The following is a 21,644-nucleotide window of genomic DNA, read 5'->3' as shown; positions in this document are numbered from 1 at the left end:
GGTGCACAGACCTGTCAAAGCTGTAAATTGGATCTACCTTGTCCCTTTGGATATGGGTTTGGTCTGTGCACATTTTGATGCAAAACCATGATGCATGTGGAGCTAGTTTACAGCTGGCAGTAAAAAGGAGCATGAGTGGAATATGATTACTACTGTTTTAAGGAGCTTTGTCCCCAAGTCCTTGCCAGGGAAAGTAATGGTCTGGGCCAATGCAGATCTGCTATATATTTTGTTGGTGAGATAACACCTTTAAGGTGGAGATGTTCTTCGGTGTTGTTTTTCCAGTCTGCTGTGTTCAATGCCTGTCTGCATCATATTGTGCGTGGAAAGGGCTGTCAGTCCCTCACATCCCCACAAACAAATTAGTTTGACAAATAAAGAAATGGCTCTTGCCGCATGGGAATTGGTGTAGCTGGAAAGGCTGAAGGTGCCTGCTGGAATGGGGCAACTTTTATAAAATGAGACTTGAATTGATGCCCCTGCCTACATCTTACCTTTTTGCTGACCAGCATGGCTTTTGTCCTCTTCACTGCTAGGCTGTATGTCATGGTGAGCAAACTGTGCCGTGTATTTCAGCAATGTTTTGTGCTAGGTTTTTACTAGCAGAATCTTTCACTGGAGCAGTGGCAGACAGGTTTTAGAGATGTGGTCTGAGGACAGACCTGGGAGCTAGGAATGGTTGGGTGCTGATCTTCACTGTGATCCTGATCCTTTTTCTGCTTTTGTTTTATTGCCTGCAAGATAGAAGTCTAGATCAATGAATTTCAAATGCATGGGGATTTAACGAGGAAGCTACATACAGAGTTAAGCTGTGATCCAGGTTACTTTAAGTAGGTAGGCATAGCTGTAAGTTTAGCCAGCTCAGCCTAAAAGTCTTGCAGAGTGCACTTGCCACAGTGCAGCACGCTTGAAATTTCTCACTGACTGCTCTTCAAAATATCCCAGCTTCTTACCAGAAACTACTGAAAGAGCAATCTTTTTATCTACACTAAGGTGTGTGATTGCCACGTCTGCTCCCCCTCTCACTGTATTTACTTGTGCTCTTCTGCAACTGGCAGCCTCGCTGGCTTTATCCCTGGGGAAGTCCTTCACGCTCATTCAGGAGCCCTGAAGACTCCTTCATTTCCATTCCCTTTCACGCCGCCCAATCTCCCTCTGAGGTCTCGTGGTATGGCCGCCGTAATAGGGATCAAGGAGGGTCAAGGACAGTGGTATTCCCCTGGGAAGCTGTCTGCATCGTGGCTCCAGTGGCTGGGACCACTGGCTGAGTGCCTCGTGGCGCTGCCCTTTGCTTTACCACTTCTGGGTTGGGCATGGAGGGTCTTTCATGTTCCCTGCCCTACACCCACAGCAGCATCCTTGCAGTCCTGACTTCTGATGGCTTTCAACAGATATGCTCCTAAATCAGAGTACATGTTCATATGCACAAAGCAGCAGCTTAGCTTTATGGGGTTTTTGGATATATTTCTGAATAATGAGACCATCCAGAGAGAAAAGAAGGTGGGGGGTTTAACTGCATTGCCCCATATGGATGGATGGGAAAACCTGAAACAATAGAGGCACAATCTGCATCGTGTAGTGTTTTAGCCAGCCAGAGAGGTCAGGAGGGTTGGCAGTAAGGGATGTTTATGGCTGGCCCCTCGCATCCCTTTAAAGCTTACCTTGAGCATTTGGAATTTGATCCAAAGCCTGGTGGGGTCAGGTGGGAGCTGTCGTTTTGCGGAGGTCGGTGGACCTCGGACCACGATAGTGATAGTGTGCTTCATTTTTCAGCTCTAACTCTGACTTTTTTTCCTTTACTGTCTGCTAAGAGTTTATAAGTACCTGCTGCTTTTATACGCTGTCAGCCTGTACAGCTGGTTACGTATGGTGCTTTAGCTACACAAGAGAAGATGCATTAATAAGTGGGAGTCTCGCTCTTTTGTCCCTTTGTCCTTGTATACACCAGTGTTTATGGTGGTCAGTGCTTTCAGTGACTGTGTTAAGGAGCTCCCCAGGCTGAGATCCACAGCTGCTTGTAACCTTATTTTATTAATGCAGTGAGCGGGTGTGCCTCTTTCGGTCAGCAAGTGAAGTATCTTGCCTTCAACTTCAGCAGAGTGGATGAAAAGCAATCATTTTTTTAAATGTAAAAAGTGTGAAGGTAGAAATCAGATCTGTTCAAAACTGAATTTGAAATTAGGCTTCTACATAGTATGTTAATCTCTACTATAATCTATTAAAGCCACTTAAATGAAAACCAAATAAAATTCAAGCTTTGTATGTCTGCTGCCTGGAAGTGTAAAAGAGTATCAGACCCCGGACCTGGCAGAAGGAGCCGGATCTAGGAGTTGCTAAGCTGCTAAATGAGCTTTTGGTAATGATGAAATTGCTTTTTTTTATGTCATTTTTTTCAGATGCTTGATTTCTGTGTCTCAGATTTGATAAATTTGATAATCAGTTGGGAATTTGAATTTTACCTCTTCCAAACTCTTTGTAAGAGGAAGGTATGAAATGTTCAGATCTTCTAATTGCTGAAGGAGGGGTTGTTAGCAGAGGCAGAAGAATAAATTGTTTACAGACAATACTTTCCTTGTTCTGTTAAACAGCACGTTTTAAATAGAAAAATATCTTGATATTGTTCTTTAGTGTATCCTACACATTTCAAGTGTTTAGCGTGCATTTTTATTGTTATTTTTGGGGAATTTTTAATTATAATTGTTGTCAAATGAAACTGGACCTACTAATACGTACAGAACGTCGCTCACCATTTCAATATAAAACCGTAAATACTGAGACTATGAATAAGCATATGTTCAGTTACTAATTTATTTTTAAGTGTACAAACAAATCTGGATGATCATAGTACATTTCCTGATCTGCAAAAGCATATTAACAAATGGGAACCAGTCTTTCTGTAGCATTAATATTAAGTACAAATGCACGATGAGGTTAAATTGTTTTCAGGCTGTGTTTCCTTGAGTGCTAGTCTAAAAGAACATTAAAGGTGTTTTTCCCTGAACATGCGTCTTGTGGTTCTGGCTGGTGGTCGTGGGCAGGTGCAGCTGGAGTGGCTGCAATGATTGCTGCCTCTCCACCGCCCGTACCGCTCTACCCGTGGTCTCGTTCCCATGGCAGGGACAACTGAACGATGTGTCTCTGCTCCTGAGATGCTGTGATATATAGACTGACCTTGTAATGGGAACGGATGTTGATTTCCACCAAATTTAGGTGCAATCGTAGCAACAGATGTGCAGTCCCTGCCAAGCTCCCTGCTCAGGGTGAGGAGAGAGGGAATAGGCAAGCCGCCTTGGGAGCCATAGCGTAGGCTCAGAGGAAGCTGCTGGAGGAATGGCGTTCCTCAGGGACCACCGCTGTTTAACATCTTTGCTGACAACATGGACAGTGGGACTGAGTGCACCCTCAGCAAGTTTGCCAACAACACCAAGCTGTGTGGTGTGGTCGACACGCTGGAGGGAAGGGATGCCATCCAGAGGGACCTTGACAGGTTTGAGAGATGGGCCTGTGCGAACCACATGAAGTTCAACAAGGCCAAGTGCAAGGTCCTGCACATGTGTCAGGGCAATCCCAAGCACAGCTACAGGCTGGGTGGAGAATGGGTTGAGAGCAGCCCTGAGGAGAAGGGCTTGGGGGTGTTCATGGATGACAAGCTCAACATGACCTGGCAATGTGTGCTTGCAGCTCAAAAAGCCAACCGTGTCCTGGGCTGCATCAAAAGAAGTGTGACCAGCAGGTCAAGGGTGATGATTCTGCCCGTCTACACCGCTCTCATGAGACCCCACCTGGAGTACTGCATCCTGCTCTGGGGTCCTCAGTACAAGAAAGACATGGACCTGTTAGAGCGACCCCAGAGGAGGCCATGAAGATAATCAGAGGGCTGGAGCATCTTTCCTTTGAAGACAGGCTGAGAGAGTTGGGGTTGTTCAGCCTGGAGAAGAGAAGGCTCCAGAGAGACCTTATAGCAGCCTTCCAGTACCTGAAGGGGCCTACAGGAAAGCTGGAGACGGACCGTTTACAAGGGCATGGAGTGATAGGACAAGGGGTAATGGGTTTAAGCTGAAGAAGGGTTGATTTAGATTAGATATTAGGAAGAAATTCTTTCTTGTGAGAGTGGTGAGGCACTGGAACAGGTTGCCCAGAGAAGCTGTGGATGCCCCATCCCAGGAAGCGTTCAAGGCCGGGTTGGATGGGGCTTTGGGCAACCTGGTCTAGTGGAGGGTGTCCCTGCCCATGGCAGGGGGGTTGGAACTAGATGATCTTTAAGGTCCCTTCCAACGCAAACCATTCTATGATTCTGTGAATATGCCCCTGAAGTCACAGACCTGCTGCAGGAGAAGGTTATGGAGGGACCGTTGGGAAGCAGGCTGTGAGGTATCCTCTGTGTGCTCTTCAAGTGGTGCTCTGCAGAGCCTACAGATGCCAAAGGCTGGGATGTGAATACAGAAGGTGGCTCACAAAGTAACAGAGATTGTCACAGTCCTACCCAGAGGCGGATAATGGAGATGTGCCCATGCCTACCTATTCTATCTAGACATCCCTGCATAGCAGCTTGCTCCTTGCGTGGTTTTTGTGTGGCTATTAAGCTCAGTGCATTAGAAATCACCTGCCAAAACCTTTATTAAGGATGATCGTAAATTGCTGAAAAGTGAAGAAATTCAGGCTTGTTTCCCATGGCAACTTTAACTGGCACTCTTGTGCATAAGTATTACAGTGGAATATTAATCTGCAATTACCTGTCTTCATGCAGCTTAGGCTTGGGTGTAGTGTTAAATACCTAGTTCTCAATTCAGCTTCTTACAATGTTGTTTCTAGAGGAATGCTGTTAAAAATGCACGTAACAGTCACTTAAAGTGTTTTTTTTTCTTTTTACTAAAAGTAAGTTTAAAAAAAGCATATATTTATCATCTCTTTGCCAATTATGGCTGCTGTTATGCCATTCTTCTTACGTTGGAATGCTTTAAGTTCCTAGAATGGTAGGAAATAGTTCATATAAAAGCTGTTTCAGATGGATTTTTCTGTTTGCGTTAACATTTTGAACAATCTTTTGAAAAAAACCTTTTGAGGCCTTGTAGCTAGTTCCTCTGAACAGTTAGAAATGTTGTGAAGAGCACATGAATATCCGTAGCTCAACATCCTACAAGGTGCATCTGAAACTAAAGAGATGCCATTCTTTTTTAATCGTGTTTTCCATATGTCACGTGCTTCATTGCAATTCTGTTGGACTGTTGTGATGAAGAGCGAAGAGCAGTGTTTCGGAGAGGCTTCTGCAGGGTCTGAGAGACCAGGTGTGGTGTAACCCTCCAAACCCCCATTCTCCGCAGCAGTCATTTTGCCTTGGAGACCTCCCTCATTCTCCCAGTAAGTGGGGACAACCTCGCCGTGACCCATATGAATCTGACAGGGCGGGTTATGTCTTCAGGCAACAGAATTACCTGTATTTATTTAAAACCCGATGAACTAGAGAACATGAACAGTTACTGAACCCAAATATCCTGGAGAGCACAACCACGAGACCACCAGGCAAGATATCTGATGTATGAAGAAAAAAAAATTCAAAGCAATTTCTTATTTAAAGATATAAACCCAGCATTATTATAGCAACGAGCCTAAAATACCAAGGCACTCAGGTGGCCAATTGCTGCAGTCCTAACCTGACCCAACCTGCTTAGCTTTCGGCTGGTTATTGACAGGCCGATGAGATGACTACTTTAAAGCAATCAGTCATGTTGCCCTTTCCCTTGCAGCGTGCGGAGACCCCACATCAGTTATGCATCCTGGCGTGCAATTCCCCACCTGTGCTGTTTGAACGCTGTATCCTTAGCTGTGCAAACATTACACATCGTTTAGGTGACAAGTTGCAAAGTTAAGTAGACTTGTTGTTACAGCAGAAAGTAGTTGAGCGGCAGTCACCCTGAAAAGAAAAGATCCAGGCTAGCTCAGGAATGTGCAAGTCCGCTGTATTGTGTTTAAAGGTTCCTTCGCCTCTCCGTAAAGCTGCTGCTGAGGGTAACGTGTGCCGCTGGAAATGTTTGCACCACGTGCATTTCTGAAGTGAACGGGTGCCACAGGTTTGTAAATTCGCTGTGCTTGTCCTGCGTGACTCCTGCCGCGTGCATGGCCCGGTACGGTCGCTGATGGTCGGTGCGTGCCCATTGCTGTTTCGCAGCCTCTGAGACGGGGAGGGTATTTTGCCTCCCTCCCAGCATGATGTTTTGAAAATGAGGGGCATTCTTCCATGATGTAGCATCTATCTAGTGCTGCATGGGGACACCGCTTTTCAGGCTGCTGTGGTTCCTGGGGAATGGTCTTTGCTGCGTTAAGGTGGTCTTTTCTTAGTTTTGAACAAAACCTTGATAAAGAGAAGGCACAGCTCAGCTCTTTTGCTGAGATGGGCCCAGGACATGTCTAAGTCTTGTGCTTTTCTTCCCCTTTGTGCCAAGCTGGCTGTGCAACCATCCCTGCGTTGTCTTTGTCGGTCTGCGCACTTGTTAGCTGGCAACATAGCTCTTTGTTATGTTATTTAATTCCTCTCTCTGCCAGGCAGAAATGCGCTGTCACCAGCAGCTAGTTGTGATGTTTGTAAAACCCTGGGTGTTCATTTACATGCACTAGCGTGCCCTTTCTACCCATCCCAGATGTTTTAGTGTTGCTGGGAACATTGATTGTTTGTGCTGCTCGATATCGGGTGAAGAGGTTGGGTCTTGATTTGATAATTCTGCAACGGGGACTGCGCGGGCCGGTTGCCTGCAGTAGAATGGAGCGGATGTGAAAGGATATAGTGTAGTTGTCATTTTGCAATAGAAAGGTAATATTTGGAAATGTGTATGTGCTGTTTGTAACCTGGTTTGAGTACTAAACTTCCCCCAAACTGTCAAGCTGAAATTGTTGCTGGCTGTGTTGGTAGAGATTTTCTGGGCGGTTAAACATATGTCAGTAGTGCTTGAAGAAACAAGTTGAGATGTTGATGTCTGTTTGTCTATATTTCTCATCCCAGGTGTGGAAAGAGGAGGGAGGTTCTGCCTTGTTCATGATGTCTGGGTGCTGCTGGAAAGATCAAAAGAGCTTTGCGGGTTTTGGCGGGAGAGCTGATGCTGATGTTGAGAGGCAGGAACCCGCCTGGGTGCAAATAACTACCAAAAGTTTTGTTCAGGATGGCAGGACAAGGGTTGTGAGCCAGTTGTCGAGGTGTCAGGTACAATGGCAGCTGTGAAAGAAGTCCCAAAGACCACAGTGGTAAGTTTAGGGGGAAAATGTTATTTGCAAGACATGCAGATCCTCCTTTTCTTGGCCCTGTAAGATGAGACCTCAGCTGGGGAAGTGTTTCACTTCGGACTCCATACTTCAAAAAAAAAAAAAAACAACCTGAGACCATTTCAAGAGCATCCAGAAAAGAAACAGTGAGTGTGATCAGGGGTCTGCAAAACATGACTGTGAGTGCAGGCTGAATGGCATTGGGGTTGTATTTAGTGCAGTGACGAGAGGGATATGTATGATGAGGTCTTCTGTTACAAAAAATGAGGAGAGCAATGTTCTGGCTTGTGTCTGCTGTAGGTAAGAAGAGCAGTCATGAATTTAAACAATGGCGAGGGAAATTCTGATTAGACTTTAGGAAAAACTTTTCAATGATAAGACTAATGAAACAGGAGGATAGAGTGCCTGGGGAGTGCATGAGTCTCTCTTATTGGAGTCTGTAAAAACAGCCTAGACAAAGTCAGAAATGATTTAGGGGGAGGTGATGCTGCCCTCGGGCAGGTGCATGGACTAGATGTCTCTCTTAAAGCTCAAGCTCCTGGAGGCATGTGATTAGATGGGAATTTCAGCTTCTATTAAAGAAAGAGAAATGATCCCTCACCCTCACAGTTGTAAGGAAGCACCTGAAAATAAGAGCCAGGTTGAGGCTTGATGTCAGTGCAGAACCCAAAATGCAACTCAAAATTTATCTTTGAGGAAATCCAGCCTTTGACATTGGGCTCCAGTGCCTCAGTGTTGGGGGCAGGCAGTGAGGTTCACCTAGGGGCGGGGGGAGTAAAAAACCTTGGATATTCAATGATCGGGCAGCAGAATTTGTCTTCGTGTTATCTTATCTCCATGTTTCATGATCTTTCCACATTCCTGCCAGTTGTCCCATGTTTTGATTTTGATGTGTGTTTCTCTTCACACTTTTCCAGGATATAACAGTTTAAGCGGTTGTTTAAATATGTGTACTTTAAGCTAGGTAGTGAAGGAAAAAGAAATCTGGGAGTCAGCTGCTTCCCCGAAGACCTTTTGACAGGGTTAATCAGTACACTGGATAACTTACCCGGGACAGCAGCATTGAGAGACTCCTCAGGTAAGCATCCTTTAGAAAGTCAACATAGCCCTGATTCAGCAGAAGTCCTGCTGTCCCCCACTGCAGAGGTATTGCCTTTATGGTACTTGTTTTGGTTAGTTTAATAAAAATTTAGAAGTGGGGAAAAGACCTATGAGGTCATCTTGATTACTGCCCCTGAGGGCCAGTGCAAGGCTGCTCACTTGGAAACGGCTTTAGTTAAAATAATAATTAAGGCAGAGGATGGAAACTGGGGAGGCAGATCTGTTAGGCTAGTGCTGTCCTTACTATGTCCCTTTTCGATTTTAATTGCCTTGGAAAAAAAGGAAAATCACAAGGCTTTAAAAGCTCTGATTCTTCCTGTTCTTCACCCCCTCGCCCCCTCCCCGATCTTGGAGGCATCAACTCTCATCTGTCAAAGTGTAAATCAGCAATTAAAACACAAACAGCGAAATGCCAAAGATGACCCGAAGCACAAAGCAACTGACAAACAAGTCCGGACAAATCGGCGGATAATTTATAAGCATTGCCCTAAAATCTAATTATTTGGCAATTCGAATTTGCAGCCGGCCAGGGCTGTGCAATAAATTTAACCCGCCATAAATTATTTAGGAGCAGCCCATGGTGTAAATCAAAAACACAAGTGTTTGTTTAAGAAATAAGCTCCTTGTGCATAAAATGACTTTTTTTCTTTAAAGAGGGGGGGGGAGAAGCATCCCTGAACAAAACGAGCTGGTGCTGAGGCTGTCCCCCCTCCACGGAGACTCCCTTGCCCCTTCTGCCCTTAACTTTTTTGAAGGTGTAAAGAGGTCTTTTGGTAGGAAGTTTTATGCTTTTCCTTATCGGAAAGAATCCCTTTCTCTCAACAGCCTCTGCTTGTTTTTATTGCATTTTGAACAGTCAGCTCTGATTTTTATGGGCATCTTTTATTCTTGTGTTTATTAAACTTCTTCACATGGGGGTGGGCGTAAGGGATAAATTATTCTCTGCTAGTTTTTGAACTGAATAGGCCACACAGTCTTCCTCAAAAATATAAATCAGTGTTCTGAAGTGTGTCCTGTCCACTTTGTATGTGGGCTTCTGGATTAAAACATTTTGAGAGACAGGAAGTTCTTGCTGGGCACTGTATTCATTTTGTCTAATGATGTTAGTGCTCCCTAGATCCAAAAGGATAAACAAAAAGATTCCTCTGTGGGAATTAGTGTAAATTCAGGTACTTTTTTCTCTGAACTCCAGAGATCTGTCTGTTACAGGAAATTATTTAGCGAGTATAGTTGCGCGCTTGTTCATTTCTTTTATTAGCAAGAAGATGAAGACAGCTGAATTTGTGCATCCCTACTCTGGTGTTAAAGGGTGGGGAGTTTCATTTCGGACGGTTGGGTAGGGAAAGGCTGGGTTTATAGCAGTGCTTTCACATGCCCTCATGAATTTTTCAAATCCCTCTTAAAAGGAAGTCCCTAGCCATTCTGCAGTCGCCCTGCAGCCTCCTGCTGCTGCTCAGCCCGCTGGCCTGGGACAGCCAGGTTGCACGGGAGCCTTGCACCTGGGACCTCTTTTTTTTGGGGGGGAGGGGGAACATTGCTTTTTTTTTAAAAAAAAGGCAAAAATTCTGAGCAAGCTGTCACATAGATTTGCTTGAAGTACCGTGAAACCATAAATGCAAGATTGTTGTAAAGAGAGCGGACCTGGTAATGGATATGTATAAGCCTCCGGCTCTGTAGGTTCCTATTGTTACCGTGTTTGGGGGCGCAGCTGAAGGGAGGGACAGGGTGCCGATGTCTTTTTCTTTAAGCGTGTTAATATTGATTTTAGAAGCTCTGTGTTCCAACAATATAAATGCAAATGCCTGTAATTGGGAGCCGCGTGCAGAATTTCTCAACAGAAAACATGTTCAACTTTTCATGACAATGAAAGGAAAATAAAAAGGCGCTTATTTATTGCTGGTGGTTTGAATCCTGGATTTCCTTTCAAGTTACTTTGCAGTGCTAAATAAAATACCTAATTGCAGTGCTCGCAAAATTCAAATGGGTACATTTGTTCTTCTGGTAGCTTGCGGCTATTTGCAGCCTCTGGACACCCTCAGCATTATTTCAGCACATCCATAACTTCTGGTTGCGCTATAAGGAAAAGCTGGGGGGGGGGGGGAAAGAAGCCTCAAATGCTGCTGGCACAAATCACTGCTGAAGTTGGAATGCGTACTCGGTGTTGGAAGTGGAAATGGGTGAGGATCTCAAGGTAACATTTATGGGTGATCAGACTCTGATAAAAGAAAGGAAACCTCTCCTTTTAATTCCCTCGTGCTGTTCTCCTCCACCTTCCCCACCTGGGAAGAAGCAGCGAAGGTGAAGGTCCTTGACGCTGGAGGTGGAGCTGAGCGCGTTGAGCTCACCGGGCTGCTGTGAAACGTGAGAGAGCGCCCGGCAGCCTCCCTGCATCACGGTCTGTTGGGGGGTTCTCTCTCTGTGTGTGTGTGTGTGTGTGTGTGTCTAAGTGCTCACCATTTCATAATAATTACTAATGAAATTCTAGATCTGTAATAACATTTTGGATATCTAAAACAAACCATATGCTTGTAAAAAAAAAAAAAGTGGAAACAGATCAACTTTAAGCCATAAATTCTTGGTAATAGAGGCCTCTTTCCTCCCCCTCCCCTTTCTGTTTATGTTTGATAGATATTTTTGTTTCTGCAGGAATGTCAACTCTTAATTTCATGATGTATCATGGGCTTAAGAAAATTGAATTTAATAAAGGCAAAAGATGAATGGCACCTTTAAAGGTCCCAACACTTGTCTTTATTAGCAGGACAAACTGCAGGGTCTCCAAACACTGCTTCTCTCCAAATGAAAGTTTAAATGAAAAGTACAGCAGTGTCACAGGTTAAATTTCATTGCAGGACTGGTTAACGTCGTTAGTGAGGAGTGGGACTGATTTCATGGGGCTGGTATCTGTTGCCTTAGATACCAGTGGAGCAAACACTGCCAGAGACTGGAAAAATCTCTGCTATAGGAAGCGTGCAGATAAACAGCCTTTTGGGAAAGGTCCTTTACCACTTGCTTCAAAAACTGACCAGATAAGCCCAAAAGAGCATCTGTGCTTTCTCCTGAGATGCTCAAGTCGCTCCTGGGGTTCCACCCCCGTTCCTGGCCGCACGCTTCCCGCAGACCTACACTAATTCTGGATATTGTTAAATTTTCCACATTTTTTTAGTATAGCTTTTTTATTTCCTCCGTCTGTCTTAATCCGACCCTCCTGGAAGTGCTTTTTGCCTTTGGTTCTGGAGGGCGAGCGACGCCTTTGTGTATCAGATCAGCGGCAGGGCTGTCTTTCAGTCTTGCTTTGCATCCAGCCGCTTGATGGCCCCTGAGGATGTTTCTGGTCCCTTAGGACCAATCTCGGTGTTGCAGCACAGCTCTGCTGTGAAATCCAGCTGGTGCGTGTCCATCTGCAGGAGGGGGAACGCTCGTCTTGCCCTGCTGTGGGCTTGCCCACTTCCACGGTCACCCCCTGAGTGGGGTGCAGACCTAAGGGGCAATGAGCTGCCCCAGCCCGGTTTGAAGGATGGAGTGGTCTTATCCTGGGGTTAAACCTGGCTCTGTTATGGCATCCTGTCCATTGGCTTCAAACTTTGCAGTCAGTTTTCCTTCTGAACAGAAACTTGCTGCATTTGGAGCTTATCTCTGGTAGCTCTTTGGAAGGGAGGATCAGCTGTGTCCAGCATTTCTTACTCAGGTTGAGTTTCTCGTGTTTCCACAGGTCCTCCTGTGTGGCTGAGGCTGGTGAGTTTGGCTGCACCACAACAGGCAATCTGGGCGATGCTCAGGTGTTTTGCCTCTGTCCTCCTCCCCTTCCAGCCCATGGGTGGAGTTTTGTCTCTTTCCTGGGGAAACTTGGTGATTCCCGATGGGGTGGTATGGCTGTGGGGAAGGATGTGCCCAAATCTCTGCTGTGCTGTAGCCCATGTGGCACCCACCGAGTGTGGCACAGCCGACCATGGGGAAATGGTTAAGCCCTGTGTCCTCTACAGCTTGACTGTTCAGTGTCTACACCTGGGCACTTCAGCACTGTTAACGCTTTATTTTAACTTTTTTTTCTAACTTTTCATCTCAGCGGCACGTGCTCCCCTCATGCCCTGGTCTGGGCTGTGTGCCTGCTGCTCTGGGGAGCAACTCTGCTGCGGCCGTGGGCACTGTCCACCGTGGAAATTGGGTGGTTCTCCTGGCTATTTAAATTATTTGTTGTTTCCATTTACCCACCCAGCTTCTTTCCCTCCTTCTGCCTGCTGGGGTGGTGATGTCATCAGCTCATATGTATGACCTCACGATAATTTCCGCCTGCGGGTCATGAAGGTTGCAGCCAGGGTCCAAAAACTGTGTTGGTTCCTCTGCAGCGGCTCCATTTTCCACATGCTGATTTTACTCACAGGAGTTGGATTTTTTTTATTTTTTATTATTTCTTATTTGTCTCTTCCAGATGTTTTCAGGCAGTTTTTTTTGTTGTTAAACTAATTCCATTCATGTTTTAAAAATTTATGAAAGCACTAATAAAAATGTCAAAGTGGTAAAAATGTTAGCTTTTGCTCTGCTTTGATTAAATTTTGCAAACTGTTTTTGAATATTAAAAAGCAATATTTTTTTTATTCTCTCTCCCTCTCTCTGTTTCTCTCCAGAAGTGATTTGAGAGGCTTGTTGCATGGATATCACTCAGCGGGCTCATTTGCACTCCAGAACCTTGGTGCCATGCATCTCTATTAAATAACATAGACAAATTATTCTTTAAAGACACCAAACAAATTGTCACTTCTCCTCTTACATTAAACTGGAAGGAGGAGAGGGAGTGGAGAAGGAGGGGGGTGAACACAAAGGATTTTATCGCTTTTATTCAGTGGTCGGCTTTTTTAATTTCATGTATATTTTTTAATAATTGAGAAATCCATCGCAACTGGATTTGTTTAAACTTTTTATTAACAGGTCCATGTAAATTTTTGATTGCTGATTATTCAAATAATTGAACATTCTTCTGATGAAGGAACATTTTTATTTCCCTATCAGCATAAATTGGCTACAAAGAGGAAAATTAAGCAGGGCTTGCTACTGTGTTGTATCCCATAGGGATGGATTTGGCGGGGGGGACTTCCAGCTCCTCTCCTCACTCTGTTGGAGGAGAGCAGTGCTCCTCAGCTTCTCCTGAGAAGGAGGTGCTTCATGCAGTAGCTCCTGTTGTCTGGCTGGTGGTGTCCTCCTAAAGGACAGCAAGGTGCAGAAGGTGGGACTGGTCTTGGGGAGGGCACAGCCCCTGGGGTGGCCTTGCTAAGCCGACGTGAGCCTGTTGCAAGTGCGTCTCCGTGTTCCCTGGGGGGTGCCAGCACGTGCAAGTGGTGCCGGACCATCTTCTTTAGGTCCGGCTCAGGCAGCGGTGTGTGCGGTTGCAGCACTGAGCACAGAGACGTCCCCGCCACCTGTCCCAGCTGCAATGAGCATCGGCACCATCCTCCTGCGCGCTCACAGCATTGGATGTGCTCCGGCACTGCTTTCCCCCTCGTCGTGCAGAGCTTCGTGTCAGGCTTGGTTTTATTTGGGACTGCCAGGGCCCTCTTTTTACAGCCAGCTTGCTAGGCGGGATCATTTCCAGCTTCATTTTTTGTTTGTTTTAAATGAACAGCTGCTTTTCTTTTTGCCCTATTCAGGAAATCATCGAATTCCCTATCCTGAAGCTGAATGGCAGGACGATGGAGATTGAATCCACCTTTCACATGTATGTTCAGCCTGTGGTGCATCCCCAGCTTACGCCCTTCTGTACAGAGGTAAAGTGCAAAGGTTCCCCGGTGCTCCGAGAGTCTTCCTGGGAAGCAGGTTGCCATTGCATCGGGGGTTGGGGTCACCTCCTCACGGTGCAGTTGCGTGGCAGGGTGCCATGCCAACCTTGAGCTAAGGACAAGGGGAATAATTTTTTTTTTTGTCGTTGCAATAGGGTGTAAAGACCTTGGTTTGGATTCATAAATAACTCTGCTAACTAAGATCAGTTGTGTTTATGACTAACGAACATCTTCCTGAGTGACCACAAAATAGAAGCACTCGTGTGTGTTAACTGATGCTCAAAACCTTGCAACCTCTCTGTGAGCTCTTTGTGATTTTGCCGTGCTGCTCTTTGGTGGGGAAGGTCAAAGAGAGCATGGTCCGAGGGAAGAAAGTGTCGTACTGCTGCATGGTTCAGAGGCTCTAAATGACTCTCCTGTGGGCCTGCCTGTTGGGATTTGATGAGTCTTTCAGGGAAGTAGGATAACCCATGTCTGTGTTTTTAAGACTTTCTTTTTGATGTTGTGCTTGTGGGGCACTTGAAATGATTGCTGGAGAAGTGGCCTCTTGTTACTTGGTTGCTCTCATTGCCAAGGACAGTTCTCTTGAGTTGTGGATGCCTTTCCCCAGATGCAGACAAGAGGATGAAGGTGTTAAATACGATCCCTGAGGGTTCAAAGGAATAGGGGGGCCGGAGTTGTTTTTTGGGGTTTTTTGGGGGGGTTGTTTTGGTTTTTTCATTCAGCACAAAAAGTTAACTGTTTCTGCAAGTGTGTTCTTGCTCCCTGCTGTAACCATCAAAACAAAGCTTAAGTTCCTTTTGCTTTGGGCTTTTTTTCCTGTCACTCCACTGGCTCGATGTTGGCCAGCTCAGCCACTCTTAAAGTACTGACTGTGAGAGTCAGGGTATCCAAGTTCTTTGTTCTGTCCCCGTCTCATCCAGGATCATCGACACTGTGGTGTGTTTTCCCCGACCTCTGTGGCTGCAGGTTTAAGCCCTTGAAGTGCTTGTCCCATGAGTACTAACTTGATGAAAAATGACTCCTCTGCGTTAGGTGGAGTCCCCTCCAGGACCAACCAGCCCCTTTCATATTTCCACGTTGTAAAAACAAATACTTTTTTTTTTATTCTCTTGTAACTAAAAACCATCTGAAGGTATTTTATTTAAACTTTAAAAAAAAGACTAAGCACAGAAAACATTATTCCCAGGAGAGAGGCTTTCAGAAGGCTATAAATGTGGGGAAACAGAGGGCTATAATGGAAACGGTTTTGCAACCTTAATACTAGAAGGCTGGACAACTACTTTGGCTGTCCTTATCCTCATGAGACTTGCTGGACATATGCTTGTACATATGTGATAAATCTCACAGCTTGCACCTGATCTTTGCTAAAAGCAATGTCATCTTCTAAAGTAGAGCCCAAAATATTCGTTTTGCGTGTCATCTAAATTCCAGAGAGAAGTTGTCTCATTAACTCCCACCAGAATTCCTTTTTCTGGAAATTCCTCTGTTGCGTCCTTCCCCCTGCCGCTAAAGGCTGCGGCTCAGTTGTTGCACGAGAGTCTGCATGACTTGCTTGGTGTGGCTGTTCGAGCTGAACGGAGCCTCCAGCCTGCTGCAGCCTGAGGACATTGAGAGGTTCTCTGGATGCTGAGCTTGTGACCGAGACATTCAGCTCATCTAATGCTCCCGCGCCGTGGTGCTGGTTTCTCTGTCTTCTCTTGCTCACGGGAGACTGGAGCAGCTGTTTGTGTCTCTGCAGGTTTGTGTCTCCTGTGTGGAGCCCTGGAGCAAGCAAAGCTCTGTGTGTGTGCTGGCTCTGCGTTTGCAGGAGTCCCCAGGATGTGCACGGGTGTCCCAGCTGCAGCGTTGTGCTGCAGACTCTGCCGCTGACCTCGGCCTGGTGTCTTGTGTCCAGAGTTGGATAAAAATGGGCAGTGCTGAGGTCAGCAGGCAAAATGATCACAGAACCTCCACTGGTGGGTATCAGTGGCACAAAATAGTCCAACTCACCAGGTTTGGCAAATTCTCTGTTATTAACAGCGTGGGTTAGGGAGCTGGTTTTAATCCTCGATGCACAGTATGGCCCCGGTCCCTCCTGGGTTGGCAGTCCCTGCCGTGCCTGTTGTAGGGGCTGCCATGAGCTCCAGAGAGTGGGATTGTGCTGGGGGGGTAGCTGTGTTGTCCCTGGTTCCCGTATCTGGGGCTGACTTTGAAACCCTACCCTAAGAGCCATGGGTGAGCTGGTTGTACCGAGGACCTTACTAAACAGTTGCAAAAATATCCTTTCATATTTGCAACTGCTTTTTTGCGGAAGCTGTAGTGGCTGCGTAGAGACCTGTGGGGTCGGTGGTTCCTGCTAGGTGGCACAGGGGTCAGCCCCACGCTGCTGGTGTAGGTTCCCCTGAGACCCCGGGGACGCAACTGGGGCGTGCGGTGTGTCCAGCTCCTGTGGAGCCGCTGCCTGCACAGCTCCAGCATTTGCCATTGACTTTCAGCTGTTCTATGTTTTCTGGAAAATACCCATTTTGCTAAATGCCAGTAAAGGGCTTTGTCTAGGCACCTCTACTTACAAAGGGTGAGATTTATTGGCCTCTTTGTCTACAAAGAAAGACCAGGCCTGATTATCAGATTGTACACCAGAGACAAGTGCTTAGGTAATCAGCAAACTGTCTTGGAGTAGAAATACGATGGTTTCCCAGATAAACTCTGTAGGAAAAGCAGTGATGTTGACATTACACGGAAGCCTGTCTGCTGTGCTGCTGCTTTCCCCTTTCTCCTCCGCTCGCTGCCTTTGCCAGGAAGCAATAGGACTGCTTGGTACAGACTGTGTGTGGGAGGATTACTGGGGATGCTCGATGCTACTCCTTGGGTCTGGAGTACCTCTCACATCCCTCTTCCTTCTTGAGAAGACAGCATGGGAAGGGTGTCTGCAAGGTTGGAGAGCTCATGGTCACCCTCAGGGCATACCTTTGCTTAGCTTTTGGTGTGTCCGTGCTCTTCCCTGGCTACAGGAGGTTTCTCCCACTCCCCACACCAATGGCGAGGAGCATGTCTTCCAGGGCTGGCTGGCTCTGTAGCCCTGATCTGGTCCCCTTTCTCTTGAACGGCTTTGTAAAACAACAGGTCATGAGGCTTGGTTATGATGAGGCGTGTGCTGAACGTTTAGACAGAAGGTGGGAAGTGCTCGCAAGTGGTTAAAAGCTGTTGTTAGGTGTATAAAGCCCTTTTGGAAGATGCAAGTGGTTTGCCTGATGCCCAAGAAAGTTCGTGCCAGCAGCTTAAGTGAAAGGTTCGCTCCACACCGAAGGTGCTTGTACAGGCTTTTTTTGTGGTACTTTGCTCTCTTTTTATGATTAATTTTTATTGATTTTTTTTTCCTGAAGGAACAGACAATAAAAGTACAAAAAGATAAATGCCTTATAGCTTGTTTATGCTCCCAAGTACCATGTGCTTCTTGGAATCGCCAGTGAAACTTTACAATTGTGCAGTTTTATGTTTTTATACTTTATCAAAGCTGCAAGACCAGATAATGCTGCAGAGACCCAATGCACTAGGTCGGGTGTTACAGATGAACGTAACTGAGAACAGAAAGGATCAGAAAGGATGAGAGAGTAGAAATCTGGTCCCTTTTGAGCACTCTCTGACCTGTATTGAAATGTTCCCGTGTAGCAGGTATATCCCTTTGTATTGATGTGTGCTTGGTGATGTGTTCTTGTACAGATAAGTTGGTACTTTTTTTGGCCTAATAGGGAAGGAGGGAAGGAGTCTCGGGCAAGGTCAAGCAGTGACTCTTTGGTGGGACCTCTGTGTCTGCCTTCCCATCCCTCCCTTCTGATGGGAAGTGTCTGGATGAGGCCATTTCACCCTGTCCTCCCATGGCCACGGCGCTGAACAGATGCAGTCCTGAAGGTGCCTGGAGTGGTAGAAGCCATTGACATCAGTGCCGACCGTGATACCAAAAGGTTGCCTGTCATCCTTAGTACAGGAAAGACATGGACCTGTTGGAGTGGGTCCAGAGGAGGCCACAAAAAATGATCAGGGGGCTGGAGCACCTCTCCTGTGAGGAAAGGCTGAGAGAGTTGGGGTTGTTCGCCTGGAGAAGAGGAGGCTCTGGGGTGACCTTATAGCAGCCTTTCTATACTTAAAGGGGGTCTGTAAGAAAGATGGGGACAAACTTTTAGTAGGGCCTGTTGTGACAGGACAAAGGATAGTGGTTTTAAACTAAAAGAGGGTAGATTTAGATTAGATATAAGGAAGAAATTTTTTTACGATGAGGGTGGTGAAACACTGGAACAGGTTGCCCAGAGAGGTGGTAGATGCCCCATCCCTGGAAACGTTCAAGGTCAGGATGGACGGGGCTCTGAGCAACCTGATCTAGTTGAAGATGTCCCTGCTCATTGCAGGGAGGGTTAGACTGGAGGACCTTTAAAGGTCCCTTCCAACTCAAACTATTCTATGATTCTATGATTCTTTCCCAAAAGCTGATCTTTCAGCCACTTCCAGAGGTTTGATTTGAGCTGCCCTCTGAGAGGCAGAGCCAGCACTTTGCAGTAGGTGAGCTGTCCACCTCTGCCAGGCATTGAGAGAAACGGCAAGCAAAGGAAAAAAACCCAACCAGTGAGCTTTATAAACTGCTCTAAAGAGCCGTGTGTTAATCTCTCAAATCTGTTTGCCTCTCAGAGTATGAGAAGTCTGTAGGTAGCAGCTGTTACCCAATTAAAATACAGATTAAGAGAAAAACAGTTTCTGGAATATAAAAGAATGTCTGTGTCCCTCCACTTTCTTAAAATTCCACCTTGTAATGGCTTGATGAACTTGAGAAACCCATCTAGAGGAACTCGGCATTCTCAAAATTAAACTACTTTCCCTAAAAGGTATATATTACCATTCCATGGAAGTCACTATGAGAAAATAATCTTTCCACTTACAGTTTATTCAGTGAGTCAGGTATTTGGTATTCATTAAATGTAATTACAGTTTAATTGGAGTTTAATCTCTTTTTTTTTATCTTCCTCCAAGTTCAGCGCTGTAAGCCAAGCAGCCAGAGAAACGGAGAGGTAGAAACCATTGAGCTTCTTTCAGTTGCCACACGTTTAATAAAGCAGAGCCCTGTGGTTTGCGAGAGAGCTTATGTTTTACGAGTAGGTTGAGCTGATCTGTGTGGAAGTTACTCCTGGGTGGTGATGGGGCTGTCAGCACCTCTCCGCTGGACGCTATGGCTTCCGGAGGCTTGGATGTGTGTGCAGGCAGCAGGGCATGCTCCTAGGCTGTGTTTGACCTTTATTTTATGAAAACGTGTGAGATGTGTAGCTTCAGGAAAGTGCCATATGAAGTGAAATCCTGTAGTGTGCACTTGTTTTAATAATGATTTTTTTAATTACTTGGGTGCATTGATGGCAAGCTACTGACCTCCGATATTCAATATGTTAAAAGACAGTTTTGTCAGTTGGAAGGCAGACAGAAAAATTATCTATTTTCCATGTGCCTCAAGCTATCCCGGACAGACACAGGCAGAAACCCATGAGACCGCATCTTTTTATGCGTGTGTCTACCTTTAAACAGCCAAGCAATCTGGGTACAGTCAGTAGGACTATCTGTTGGCAAGACCTAAGGAACCTACTGAAAAACAGAGTAGACCAGGGTTCTAGAAGAAAGTGGTTTTCTTCAAAGTTGTTTTAAATGCAATTTTGAAATGCAGAGGGATGCTGTGAGGGACTATGGGAAAGCACACGTGCTGGCTGCCCAGCGCAGGGGAGGATGACTGGATCCACTCTGGGTCTCACCAGTAATGGTCTATTCTGCCCATCTAACGCTGTGCAATTTTGGTGTCACCGTGGTAGCAGGGGAGCGACCAGAGACCCCGGTAGTTACCACTGCCTGTGTAAGTCAGAGCAGCATAAAAACTGGTGAAATGCATGTTCAAAAAGGGCAGCATTTTGGGCATCATGCTGGTACACTTGCTCCCCAAGTGCATCCTGCCCTGCCGAGAGTTTGCTGTATTATGGTGTGGGTAGGAGCCCCCCCTACATTTCTGTGTTTGGGACGAAGCTGTGCCCTTGCCCATGGCTGAGGAGCTGCCAGGGTCGCTCTGCTGTGGCTGGCTCCTCGGCAATGTCCGTGTGGGTCACAGGAGCATGTGTTGGTTGCAGCGAGATGGACAGGAGAGGAGACCTATCTAATGATCTTTTGAGCGCTGCTCTGACACCTGCTCTCTGTCTCTCGTTTCAGCTGACTGGGATTATTCAAGGCATGGTGGATGGGCAGCCGAGCCTCCAGCAAGTGCTTGAGGTAAGCGGAGTAACCTTTAGTTCCCGAACTCTGACCTCTGGTCCTGTCCTCCCCGCTTCATCTCTTTCTCTGCACCCTCCCCTTGCTGAGAATCGAACCGCGTAATTTGACTATGATTACAGCTTCATTAGAATAACATTTGCTGTCACGTTGGTGACACGCTGCTGAGAGTATTGAACCATTGATCTGTCATCTCCAGCTGTTCACGTCAAGGGTGCTGACAAGATATCCAAACTCCTGCCAGTAGATAGGAGAAGAGGCGACTCTTGCTTGAGCCAATTTTAAAGCACCCAGACATTGCTCGAGACTGCTGCTCCGGGAGCTTCTGCCTTCATTTTCTTTCCCCTCCCTCAGCACTTTATTAAATTAATTTTTTCTACCTATTTAAATGCTCAATAATACATGTAGTATAGAAAGAAAATGCCTCTCAAATCTAATCTGGAGGATGTGTGAATGCAGATATAGCCCTAATAATGCCATCTGCTTAATGTTGAATTCCTACAGCATTTAGGGCTTAATTAGCTTGGAAGTATTTCTCCATCAATAGCTTTTGTTGGTAGTCAAATAGTGAAGGAAACCTCCTCAAGCAGAGCCTGCTTGAGCTGCAGGTTGGTGTTCGATGCATTGTCTCTGTCAGGATTTCCACTGCTGTGTTACCTAATTGTTCCTAATCAGAATAATTGCAACAATTGCTTATGTGAGGAAATCAAATTAAAGGCTTTAAAATCCTCCATGGAGACAGCGCTTCATGGGCGCTCACATCAAGGAGTTTAAAAAGGTTACTGCTGCTGTCCCTTGCTCCGGGAAGCCTTGTGTGGGGCTGGCGGTAAGATCTCAGCAGCCCGAGGGAGGCAAAAATGGGGCTGAGAAGCTGGATGCTTCTTTGCCGGGAGCTTTAATCTAAAGGGACATTGTACAGTCGGTCGCAGAAAGGAGCGCCATCCTCTGCCCGAAAGGCTGCGGCCATGATACGAGACCGAAGACGGTGCTCTGCGGCGGTGACATCTCACATGCATGCAAACTCCCGACTCTCCCCAGTCCCTGGTGCTCTCCAGCGAGCACATAGCAGAATGTGTGTCCGTAAGCATATGGATGCCTGTGCCTGCTTCCCCAGGAGGGAGAGCCCTCTTTACCTGGATGGGTGAACGTACATCGCCTCTGGAGTATTACAGAGAATGGTTCATTCTCTTTCTGCAGGAGTTTCTTAGAGTGTGGAAACATTTATGTAGGGTTTGTTTTTTTTTTTAAATTTGA

The 21,644-nt window shown here is 46.1% G+C and overlaps 1 protein-coding gene across 2 annotated transcripts in view; it reads left to right on the top strand.

Moving 5' to 3' along the window:
* The window catches only part of ERI3 (ERI1 exoribonuclease family member 3), a 135,319-nt gene that overhangs the window by 11,245 nt on the left and 102,430 nt on the right, over positions 1-21,644 (top strand). For both annotated transcript variants that reach the window (XM_054834007.1, XM_054834008.1), the window contains exons 3-4: positions 13,992-14,108; positions 20,331-20,390. In XM_054834007.1, coding sequence (XP_054689982.1) covers positions 13,992-14,108; positions 20,331-20,390 — 177 coding nt within the window. The remainder of the gene's footprint in view (positions 1-13,991; positions 14,109-20,330; positions 20,391-21,644) is intronic.

This window comes from Grus americana, chromosome 8, assembly GCF_028858705.1.
Source record: "Grus americana isolate bGruAme1 chromosome 8, bGruAme1.mat, whole genome shotgun sequence".
In the NCBI taxonomy this organism is placed as follows: domain Eukaryota; kingdom Metazoa; phylum Chordata; class Aves; order Gruiformes; family Gruidae; genus Grus; species Grus americana.
Note: the sequence above shows the minus strand (reverse complement) of the source record. Positions and strands in the feature narration are given on the sequence as shown.